This window comes from Haliaeetus albicilla, chromosome 13 (assembly GCF_947461875.1).
Source record: "Haliaeetus albicilla chromosome 13, bHalAlb1.1, whole genome shotgun sequence".
Lineage (NCBI taxonomy): Eukaryota > Metazoa > Chordata > Aves > Accipitriformes > Accipitridae > Haliaeetus > Haliaeetus albicilla.
Window position 1 is genome coordinate 13,880,747 of NC_091495.1, and position 12,205 is coordinate 13,892,951.

Sequence of the window (12,205 nt, forward strand, 5' to 3'; positions counted from 1 at the left end):
TAGCGCATAACTTGTGTTCACATACTACATTATTATTAACATACTTCTGTTTCAAAATAGCTTTGAATTTCTCCTAGTATGTTTCTACATTAGGAAACTAACATTTTAAAAAAGGTGCATGGAAACATGTACAACTGTGTGTGTGTGTATATATGAAGCTACGTATTTAGAACTATAAATTACATCTAAGTATTCACCTAACCAAACTTTTTCAGACTTGCTGTTCTCAAATTGAATTTTCTTGTTTCATGTCATGCTTGAGACCAAGATTCAGTTACCTGTTTTGTATTACTAAGGTAATGATAAATCTTTAAGGGAAACATCTGAAACATCTTCAGCAGCCTCCTCAGAAGTCATGTTCCTGAAGAGTATTACCTAGTAATTTTGGTTTGACAAAAGTTAAGTATTTAAAGGAAACATTAGAACTGGGATGTCAGTAACTGACCTCTGAAAAATGTCACTAAGGAAGCATATTCAGGCTGAAATGGAAGTCTAACTTCCCTTGTTTTGCCCGAATAAACGGAGCATGAGTCAATACTGCACACTACAGACTGACAGCTAATACAGGAATGCACTTACATGCCAGCTTGAAGTGTATTGGGAAGCACATATCTCTGATACCTGCTACAGCTTAGTGGTAGTCTCTCCATTTCTAGATTTGCCAGTGTCCAGCAACATAGTAAGTAAACATAAATGTTTATAGCCTTTGGCTAGCAGAACAAAGGCATTTCTGTAGTTCTTACAGGCTGAACAATTTGCAGTCCCAGGACTAGAGGACACTAAGGGGATTGATTTGTCACTACCAGGATACATGGGGAAGAAAGATTAACAACAAAATCAGGTTCTGTCCCAAGATGGAGATCTTCGGATACTCCAGAGCCTTATCTGATCACACACCTTTAACAACAGATATTATAAATTATCTACTTTAAAGCAAGACCAAGGCTGTTTTATTTAAATCATTTTATGATGCTGACAATGCAAAGAATCATTAGTACAGGGACAACTGAAACAATTCAAAACAAATATCTGAAATGCAAAATCCAATTCAGTCAAAAAGTATATATTAACAGAAGTAAACAAAACTGAAAGTTGTGAAGAATATATAAAAATTCCCTTTTTTCCCCCCTCCCCTTTTAAATTAAATATGTTGAAAAGAACTTAGATAAAAAGTTTCTCTGCTCAAAACCAGTCAAGTACTCAAGTGGAGTTTCAAGTACTTCTCATAGCAATGATGCAGTTTTTGATGATTTGGCTAGTATCCATTTTCTGTTAGAGGCACATATTATGATGGTAGGGCAGCATAAATATTTTGCAGTTTTAAAATACAACCCTAAGCTGATTCTTAGGCAAGATAAACAATGATTTCTTGCAAAATGTCACAAGTTAAGGAGTGGGTTTAGAAACCTAGAACTACTATGTATACTTTATGTACAGATAGTGGTCACTTCACCACTAACAGGCCATTGTAAAAACACTGTATTCCATAATGCTGCGACTTTTTTTTTTTTTAATTTAGCAGGCGTGAAGAAATGGGACTCAAGTTACTGTGCACTTTATGCAAGATAACATGCAATTTTGGAACTGGAATATAGCGCTTTATCTTCCAATTTTACTGACTCCCTCTGTCAACACAGCACTTACTTACACAGTAGCAGGGTGCTATAAATTAAGATCACAGCACCACAGAGCCTACTGACCAGTAGACAGATGAAACAACCAGTAGGATGTAGCTGAACATCTCTCCCCTGATGTTTCAGACTGCAGCAGAGCATTTACCTTGCTTCTGTAATGTTAATCAGCACTCACTGTATGCCCCCAAAAGCACTCTCAACGCATTCATTTTATCCATATCAGGTTAAAACTGTTTACAGAAGGAGCATCCTCTCGCATAATATTTTCAAATTGTGAAGGTTTAGTATTTATATAGCCTCTATAGGTTTGTAAATTCCAAACAATCATTAATATATTAGAAGAGCATTAAATGTTCATTAGGAGACCTTTTTCCTTTAGACTTCTCACCTAAAACCCGGAATAAAGACAACTTACAGATTTCACCCACATCAACAGAACCTGGCTCATAATTATATTGTAGCCTACAATTCACTGCAGTCTGTTACACTCTTCAATTACAAACTCCTTCTTTAAATTAACCTTTTGTTCTCATTACCTCACAGAAGTCCTCTCCTGTACTCCCTGTAAGATACAGTGTACTGTTGTCTGCAACTTGAGAACCACAAAAACATGAAAAGTTTGGTATTTAATCTTTGCATTCCAGTACAGCTTGTACCACTTGCAGCTAATTCAGATTCTGCCTGGGTGAGTGAAAGCAGCACAACAGCTCTTAAGAGGCTCACTGTTGCTTGTGTATTGTTGCCCCTTGCCCCACCTTAATTAGAAAAACTCAGCAATGAGGCACTGCAGCAGCTGGCAAATTCCACAGTGATACATAAAGATTATAGCAGCAACTTGTGTAAGAACAGTAAACTGTATTTGACCGGTATTCTCCCATTAAAGAAATCCAGTCATACATTGCCAATCACAATTTAAATACCGAATGGAATCGTTTAATGGCACATTGGGGGCGAAGTCCCAGAGCCTATGAATCAACGCATTTGCGGCGGGATTTCTCGCTCGGCGCCGAGCTGCCTCTGCAGTCAGTCCCAGCAACTGATTCTTTCCTGCTCGGGGATCAGGCTCCAGTTGGGCGAAGGCTTGTCAGTCGCCAGCCAGTCAAAGTCATCCACCAGGTTCCAGTTGTTCGTGTTTCTGTCCAGCCCAGAAGACTCGAAATCTCGCTCGATGCCAGGGTAGCTCCAGGTGTAGGGGGCGAAGGAGACCGTAGCGCAGTCCTCGATCACGGCTCGGCTGGTCACCTGCACGTAGAAGCGGCTGTCGCGGGTCCGATGGGTGCGGAGCTGCTGGCAGGCCAGCACCAGGAGACAATCGCTGCAGCCGTCCACCAGCGCGGAGGTGGAAACGGGCCCGCAGAGCACGGTGCAGCCCCGGCAGTCCCGCACCCGCAGCGTGTTGGCGTTGCCGCGGAGCCGCACCCGGCAGCCGCGCAGCCCGGCGAGCACCACGTCGCGCTGCAGCAGCTCAGCGGGGCCGAGCTCCAGCTCCTCGCCCTCGGCGCCGCTGAACCCGCAGAGCGGCGGCCCGCCCGGCTCCCCCTCGGCGGGGCCGTGGCCGGGGGCCGGCGCGGCGGTCGCGGGCCGGGCGGGCTCGGCGGGGCGCGGCTCGCTGCCCGCAGCCGCTTCTCGCTTGAGGGCCCGGAAGGCGAACTTCTTCTTGGGCTGCAGCTGCTGGCGCCGGGCCGCCAGGTCCCCCTGCAGCCGCGCCACGGCCTCCTGCCCCTGCCGCACCTCGTAGGGCGCCAGGAACCGCACGCTCTCGGTCAGCAGCTTCTGCAGCCCCTGCAGGCGGGCGGCCGCCTCCTCCAGCGGCCCCGCCGCCAGGAGCGCCTCCACGGCCTCTCGCTCCCGGGCGAAGGCGGCGACGAAGAACTCGCTCCGCTCCTCCTTCACCGCCTGCGCCTCCTTCTTCTGCCGCTGCCGCTCCACGCCCTGCTGCCGCTCCGCTTCCCGCCGCTGCAGCCGCTCCGGCAGCACCACGGCGGCGGCCGTCCCAGGCTGCAGGGGAGCCACGAAGGCGGCGGGCGCCCGCAGCTCCTCGGCGGCGGCCGCCGCCTCACCCGCCGCCTCCATCTTGCCTCCTCGCCTCCCCTCCGGTCACTAAGCGGCCCGTCGATTGGCTGCCGGCGGCCCGTCGATTGGCTGCCGGCAGCCCCGGCTGCGTCGCCGCCGCCGATTGGCGGGCTGGGGGGGGGGGGGGCTCCCGGCGGGCGGGGAGGGGGAGGGGAGGAGGGCCGGAGGGAGGGGTCTCCTGCGGTTTTAAAGGGGCCGGCGCCTCTCTGCGGGATGGGGTGAGTCCTGGCGGCAGGTGCCGCGCTCCGCGGGGCGCGTTATCCCGCTTCCCAAATTAGCAGCCGGGCTATAAATAACCCCCTGCCCTCCCCCGCCCTCCCCCCTGCGCGCGCGCAAGTGCCCGCTTCTTCCCGCCCTTCCCCCTCCCAGGCCGCGCCCGACGACGGGGAGCGCGGCGGCCGTTGGGCCGGCGGCCCTCGGCGCGGGGGCGGCCCCGGCTGCCGGCGCACCGCCCGCCCGCGGCCCTTCCTGCGGGCGACGGAGCCCGAGCGGGGCCGGGGGCCTCTTCCCCCTCCCGCCGCGGGGCTCGGGGGAGGGCGGCTCCGTGGCGGGGCCCGGGGAGGGCGGCCGAGGGCCGCGGCCGCCTCCGCCCGCCGCTAGAAGTGAAGTCGGGCCGCGCTGGCGGCTCGGGTCCTTGCCTGAGCCGGTGGTGTATTTCTGGTAGGCGTCAGGCTACCCCACGGCCGAGCCTGGTGGCTGGCGGTGGCCTTCCCCGTGCCCGGTGGGCGCGGAGCCGCGCGCCGGGGCGGGCTGGCCGCTTCCCAGGGGCGATGTCTCCGGGAGGCTCTGTGAATGGAGCGGTTTAATTCACCTCGCCTGCCGTCTCCTCTTCTGCAGTGACGTAGTTATGAGAAAGGCTGTTAACTACTTGCAGGTAGCTGCAGAGGTGCTGCCAAATGGGCTGTTTTTCTGCTTAGCTGCTTATTTGATTTCTCGAGTGTTTTGCTGGGGAAGAGGGTTCGGTTCCGGAGGGAAAACGTGAGAGCGGTGCAGTGCCTGTGGGTTACCGTGCCCCAGAGGGAGGTCTGTATGAGAAATCCACAGAGGCCCATGTGGAAACATGGCAAGGAAGACTTTCTTTACGTGTTTCAAGTTTTATGATTAGGAGATGTGTTTTCAGTACATCTGCAGCAGGAACCAGAAATTAAGTACACCTGGCTACAAAGTAGAAAAATCCTCCTGATGTGTTCTTTTGAGAACTGCTCTTGCGTCTCATGGAAAGTTAATTTTTGCAAAGAGAGTTAACACAAAGCACTCTTAGAAACATATGAAAATAAATTTAACTCCAGTTCCACAAATATCACTTCCCTTCCCTTAGCATTTCAAAGTTACTTATAATAAATTAACATAAGACCTAAACCTATCCATTGAAACAAAGAGGTGGTAAACCCAAAGTAGATACTCTGAATTCACTGTCCTCTGTTTGGTGATAGCGTGAGTTTTTTGTCTCATGTTCCTGTTTGGAAGTATAGATTGTTATGCTGCCTAAGGTTAGCATTCAAAAGGAGCTTTAGCTTGAAAGTAGCCATTGTCTCCTGCTTCCTGAGAAATATGGCTTAACTTCTGTGTTAGATGTGATACAACATCGTTAGAGGGCAGGGAGTACCTGAAACTTGAAGGTAATAGTGTCAGCCTAGTTGGGATGACAGAAGAAAGGTAGTGAAATGCCTTTAATCCTTGTAACGCATAAAGGACTTGCACTAAAATAGAGAATATTCTTTCCTTATCATTGTTACAATATAAAACCAGGGGATTTCAAGGGATTGTTGTATAACAGTAGTACCTTGGAACAGGTTGGATGGGGGACAGCAGGATGAGTAATATCATGGTTAATGCATTACAGCTCTTAACTGTCACAACACTGCAATGTTAATGTGTCCAGAATTTTGTTTTTGAAAAAAAATAGATTTTGAGTCTTAAAAAATTAAAACCACTTAACCTTGTAGAAAGGGAGAATGTTCAATCATGAAGAAGGAAGGATGTCTTGAAATATTGTCACTTTTTTTTTTCTACCAATGCGTTTAAGTGATGCATTTAGTAAGTCTTGGGCATTTTTGCTAATAAATAGTCAAATCCACTCCTGCAGTAATTGCAGTAATGTTACATTAGGCAGGAATATGGTGCAATTAATTCGCTGTAAGAAAAAAAACCCCAGCCTTATTTCTATCTTGTTTCATAAGAAAGATGTGTAAGTTTCACTTTACATAGCAGGCTTTTCTGCCTTACGCTCCCATGAGTGTAGGTAGTACACTTGTAAGTGCTGGAAGTGGTTATCCCATACATGAGAATATGGACAGAAAAAGGCTTTTGCTATTTTTCAGTATGTTGGAGTATGGCCTTGGTATTGTTACACAGATGTGACCTGGTAGGATGAACTGCAGTGGGTAAAACAACTTTATGTATGAAAACATTACAAGAAAACGCTAGTGTACACAGCTCAAAATAAATGTTAAGTATTTCATGCTGCAGTATAATGATTACTTTTTATTACATTTGAGCACTTAGAAAGCTAGGTATTCTGAATTGTTTTTTCTAGAGGTGATTGGAGGTTTAAATTAATGAGGACCAAATACACTTGTGAATAGGAGCTTCTGGGAGAGACTGGAATCTTTTCACCTTGCTAATGCACACAAATGATTTGTGGGTTAGAAGCAAAATAACCGCAGATACAAGAAGGTGAAGTGTACGACCATAATGAAAAAATTAAAAAGGGAGCAGTAAAATTCTTCTAACTATCTCAACCTGATGTTCCAAAATTACTTTCCACGCTTCCAATTTGAGGTTTTGGTATATATGATATTGGTATGTATCTATTTTCTTGTGGTAATACAAAGACTGACAATTTTCTTCCTGACTTGGCTGGCAGCAACTTTTATGTTTTAAGGCTGCTTAGTGTGCTCCATTGTAAACCATAGAGAACAGAAGATTTACAATTTCCTAAATGGTAACCACCTGAATAAAATGAAAGCCTTCTAGCTCAGGCTTAGACTCATTTTGGTAAGGTGCAACAGCAGTTTAGCTGTTTGAGGATGCTAGATAAAAGTAAGGTACATAGTTCTGTATGTGTTATAGTTTTTTTCCTACTTCTCCCCCCCCCCCCCCGGAAGTGCTTTAGTTCCTCTCTGGTTTGAAAGTAGATGGTAATCATTTCAGTAAGACCTTTTGCTGTTGCTTGGACTGTACATTGTCATTTGTTTTATGTGAAGTTGCAGGTTGCACTTGCTCACTTGGATCTAGCGCCGTGAAACTCCAAAACATAAGCTCCATTACGCATGCTTCCAAGTTTAAATCGGTATCCCATGGTTATCACTCTTGGATGCTATCTACCTGAAATATTTTGTACTGATTTAAACTAGCTCAACAGCATTAACTCATAGCCTTTTGAAGTGAGATGTATTGCATAGTTCAGGTGAAGGTTTGAGGTCCTGTCTCATTCCATAATTATTTTAAGAAGAGTGGGGAGTAGCAGCAAGATCCACAGAGGCAACTGGGTGTCTGGCCTCATAATAATGGATTTTTAAACCTGATGTCCCTGAGCTTGTGAAAGTCAAGAGCCTCATAGTTGTGGCGTGATCTCAAGATGTAGATTTGCACTCTGAAGCAAAGGAAGGAAGTAAATACAGTTATTCCTTATCACGGGTATGTATTCCCAGCACTGACATTTTTTTATTCCAAAGGGTGTAATGCACATACATTGCACCATCACGCACACAAAATGCTATTTTGTCTTTTAGCTGTGTTTTCAAGAAAAGCGTCGGCCCCTGCATCTTGCACGGAGCTCTTATCTGATACGTGTGATCTCTGCCTGTTAGATTGAGTTTCTCCAGAAGAGATGAGCAGATGAACATAATTACTTCTGGCTACAAAGTAGGTACTTCAGTGGCTTGCGCAACCATCGTATTCTACTGCTCCTTTTAGTAAGGGCTCTTTGAACTCCTCTGGCACTGTGATCAGGCATTAAAGATGTAAGCTATATTATGATTCATTTAAGATACTGTAGACTGTATGCTTTTCACAGTGGAATGGGGCTTCAGTAAAAGTGACTGTCAAGTCACTGTATCTCTTGTGTTCTCTTGGAAAAAAATAAATTCCTTTAACATTGTTTGGCATACTGATTGTTTTTAAAAAAGCTTTTGTTTGGACTAAAATGTTGTGCTTTATATATTTGGCCATATGGAAAGGCAAGACAATGTAAAATATGTGTGGTTTTAAATCACTAATTAGAGAGAGCTAAAACTATAAAACTTACTTGGTGCATCTTAATTGCTGTGAGTAATGCAAAAACTTTGAAATGTAATCCTTGGGAATGCTTAAGATACTAATTATATTCCAACCAGTCAAGGTGCACTTGTTTTGAAACAAGTCTGAGCTGGTCCCTTCTGAGAACCTAGTATTCCCAATGCCAAAGGTACAGAAACAAATTCATTTCTATGAAAATGAGTTACCCTCCAAAACTAGGGACAGACTTCAAAGCATAACATTTTATGACAAGAGGCACTTCAAGATTAACAAAGCAAGGCCCAAATACGCTGAACACAAAAGCTCAGAGCAGAAGAGCACTTAGGTTTGGTCCAGGCCTAGCTGCTAACTGGTATTTAGAATCCTAACTTGCTAATTGACATTAGTTAAATTCTGGAGACCAAGTATGTAAGCTACAGATGCTGTCTTATGGACTCTCCCTTTGAGGCAATTATTCTATTAGTTCTGAAGTTCCTAAGAGATTTTTTTCAGTGCCTTACTTTAGACTTCAGATGCTTTGACTTTTTTTTTTTTTTTTTTTTTAAATTTTAAGGCATTTCAGAAAACTATGTTTGGTTATCAGACTAGCCAGTTCAATGGACCGCCTAGGTTCAATAGTACATCAAAGTTTTCCATTCTGGAATTGTGACTCTTAAATGCAAACATATTCCATTTATTTTTCTGAACAATTTAAATAGAATTAACTTGAAGTCATTGTATCCAAATTTACTTATTTTCTGTTAGCTGTCTCCTAGTATATTCATTGGTTAACTAAACTGGTATCATTTTGAAGGAGGACTGCCTCCTCCTATTATTAGCATTTGTTCTTCAGTCTAAATCTGAGACAATAAATTCCATTCATATTGGTACACTTTCTAGTGATAATATTAAGACTTACCTTACAGCAATCTTTATTCATACCTAAATCTTATCCAGCTGGTTTCTAGTAGGGTCCCAGAAGTACCCAAGTAAAGCCATTCTTTAAGTTGTGACATTAGGTGGTACTTTATTTATAATGTCCCTTCTGTTCCTCCATTTTGTCTTGTCCTTCTACAAGTATAGCTTAGCATGTTTGTGTTTCTTTCCTGAACATGAATGCTTTTGGTATAACTTACTATTCCACTGTGTTTCCGTTACCCCTGTAACGCCTCCTGTCATGTTTTAGGCCTCTGTTTTCTGCTTAGGTTCCTTCTATTAATATTTATTTGATTTTTTCTTTTTTTTTAAATCATTCACAGCACCTCAGTGGTATTAGGAATGGTCCTTTTGTTAGCTTTATTGCCTGGCTGCTGTTTTTAATTACTACTACTAATTTTTTTTTTAACCTTGTGTCCATCTACTCATTATCATATTCCTATGTCTTTCTGAATCCTTACTTGCCTAACTTTTTTTCCCATTCATCTATGCTAACCAGATTAACTATGAATATTGTAGAAGCTTCTCCCAATTTCTGTCATCATTTTTAGCTTAAATTTCTTCTATAAATTTTGGCGGTGTTAGTTGTTGAAGATCCTGTAGTACTCCAGATACCGTAGTAAAGTTCTGTCTCCAGAGGTGTTTTTTTCCAATATATTTCAGTGGCTGGATATCTTAAGATTATTTTAAATTGGAAGCGAGAGCTATTAATCTTTCAAAGTTAATTCTCCTTTTTAAGGTACTTTAAGCTGAAGAATATGAGACTCTACTTAAATAACCTGGAGCATTATATAGTTATTCTTGATCTGTTCCAGTAAAAATTTTGCAATGTCATTTGTTTCAATGGGAGGCCCAGTCACCACATATTCTCTGGTTTTACTTGATTGTCTTCCGTATGTCAGATACACATCTCAGAGAAGCACAGTTCTCCAAAATCTGTTCTTTGGATTCAACACAGAACAGCCCTGTTGGCCTTCACATAATCTCCAGCCATAGAAACCTGTCTGTCTTCTGGTATTGGTGTGAATCTCTTGTTCTGAGGTTCACTCTTTGTTACCTCCTCTTACTACCTATGTCCCAACCAGTCACCCCTTAAGATACATCTTGGTTAGATAGTCCTGTGTTTGGTATGATGATTGATACTGGAGTCATACAGCTTTATGAGTTACATCATGTAATTATGACCTTGGTTTTGTAAGTACTGTTTTGTGTAAGTAAGGGATGGTATCAAGCTGAAATTTGTCACGTTTAGGAAATTTTTACTGGTGGGTCATCAAAGTATCTGTGGCAACTATTCAAAATTTGGCAGTTGATACGGATATTGAGCTGAATTTTTCAGGTGGTATGTTGCATTTATATTCCAAGTTAAAGTCCTTTTCTCCCTTCTTGCCACTGTATTTGAGTGCCCTACTTTTCAAGTGTTGTGACCTCTACCTTTGCATTGCTTGTACCTTTTAATGATGACCTACATATGTCTGTGCCTTCAAGCTTACAGTTGTTTATTCTTATCTAAATTAGTAATTAACAAAGCAGTATGTAGCTGGGTAAATGGCGTGTCTGGTGATGAGCTGACACAAGAAACATGTTATGGGATGGAGAGAGAAAGAAGTATGGGAGGTAGAAGTCCATCAATAGAGCTGAAGCACTCAGTCTGAGGAGGCAAGGCTGCAGTGGAGTAAATGGCATTCTTTTACATCCAATATACCTGAGAAATGATGCAGTGAGTTAAGGTTACAAAGCAACAATTCATGCAAGAATCTGAGGATGACTGTGGAATTCATTCCTTTAATGCAAATAGCTTAGTCCTTACATTCTTTCTTATGAATGTGCTGCTGTGTGATCTTCTTTTGGGGTACTAATTTACGTTTGCACAAGAATTGGTATGCTTGTGATGTAGACCTGGAAAAATGAGCTGAATAATAAAATGACTTGATCTAGGAGAAACCTGGAGACAGAATGAATAGGGAGGGTGTTTTGTACCCCCTTATTTTCTCCCTCTCAATATCTAAGCCTAGTTTTCACTTCTGCACAATCTGATTTCAGGGCTATGTGTATCAGTTCACTCCAAGTGTCATTTGGTGTCTTTGCACACCTGTGAGAATGGTAGTTGTTAAATAGCATGGTCACAGTTTGACAGCTGATGACACTGGTCTTGCCTTTCTTCTCATGCTTATTTCACCTTACTCCTTCTGAAGCTGCTACAGGAAAATAAATGAGAAAATGAATTAATATGATTGAGGAAGCTAAGGAGAGACAGCAATTGCATGTACGCTGTACGTAATTTGGAGAATAGGATTCTGATTGAGGACTACAGCCCTGGGCAAGTGACCTTGGGGTAGAAGAACTTTGACATGTTAGGGTCTTTTGTGTTAATGCAGTAAGGCAGTGAGAAGAGGGGCAACCTCCTGGGGCAATGACACTCAGTTCAGAAACACCTTGTGATCCTCTTAAAAAAGCATGAGTACCTCAGAGCAAAAAGCAGTATTTCTTTACAAATGTGGTCTGGAAAATTCTGTAGCACACCAGAAAGGGCGAACACTACAGCTGAAGACTGTATTCAGACTTTTTAGTATTGAAGGTAACATTAAGCGTGTACTTCAATCTGACCTATAAAGTTACAGCCAACCCTTGATTTTTTTGATAACCATTTCTACCTGAGCCAATTTTGATTCTGAACAGATAAAGCAAATATAGAAATATATGGAAATTTACTTCTGCAGAGGATACAGTGTGTTCTGGTTTGGTTTTGTCCACTCAGTGGCAATGTGAAAGGTTTTCATTCTTAAACTCACTGACTTGTGTAGATCTGGAGAAATCTAGTTGCTACAGGGTGCTTCATTGTATAGATGTTCATTCTCCTTCCCTTTTTGTACTTTTCCTGCTTAGCACAGTTATTGCCAATGCTGCTTTGAAACATCCTTCAGGGAGAGCAAGTGTAAATTATGGTACAATCATGGACAATTCAGGTAGGCTTCCTTATGTTTCTTATCATAAGGAAATTATTAAAAAGCATTTGTCCTCCTTCCTCCTCTTCCTTCTTTGTATGCCTACTTCTTATTTGTGGTTTCTGTAGGACTGGGAGAATAATAATATACCGATCAGATGTTCTGCCTTGTAACCTCTGAAGCAAAGTTCCTTCCTGTTAACCAAATCAGAAAAACGCTTGTGGTGTCCCTCCAGCTCTTAAGTTCTTACTTGAGCAGTGTTCTCTAAAGCCAGTGATGGTGAGTAGGCAGCCCCTTGAAGCATGTGCTGAAGTTAGGGACTTTGACGCTTGGCCTTTTTGATTTTCTAATGCTGGTGTCAGGAGTATAGGCTCTAAGAGCAGTTAGGATGCTGAGCTC

General features: G+C 43.5%; 2 protein-coding genes across 2 annotated transcripts in view; one reads left to right on the plus strand and one right to left on the minus strand.

Annotated features, from left to right (window-relative positions):
* Window positions 1–842: 842 nt before the first annotated feature.
* TBCC (tubulin folding cofactor C) lies at window positions 843–3,754 on the minus strand. The gene has a single exon (XM_069800239.1). It carries the CDS (start codon window positions 3,705–3,707, stop codon window positions 2,658–2,660), a length of 1,050 nt encoding a protein of 349 aa, XP_069656340.1. The 5' UTR covers window positions 3,708–3,754; the 3' UTR covers window positions 843–2,657.
* Window positions 3,755–3,774: 20 nt separating this feature from the next.
* Window positions 3,775–12,205, plus strand: part of BICRAL (BICRA like chromatin remodeling complex associated protein) — a 49,366-nt gene continuing 40,935 nt past the window's right edge. Inside the window, exon 1 of the mRNA XM_069800237.1 lies at window positions 3,775–3,925. The gene's annotated coding sequence lies outside the window, so the exon portion shown is untranslated. The remainder of the gene's footprint in view (window positions 3,926–12,205) is intronic.

What these genes read in the sequence shown, in the direction of transcription:
- TBCC (XM_069800239.1), bottom strand. Translation starts at nt 3,707, where the DNA reads ATGGAGGCGGCGGGTGAGGCGGCGGCCGCCGCCGAGGAGCTGCGGGCG.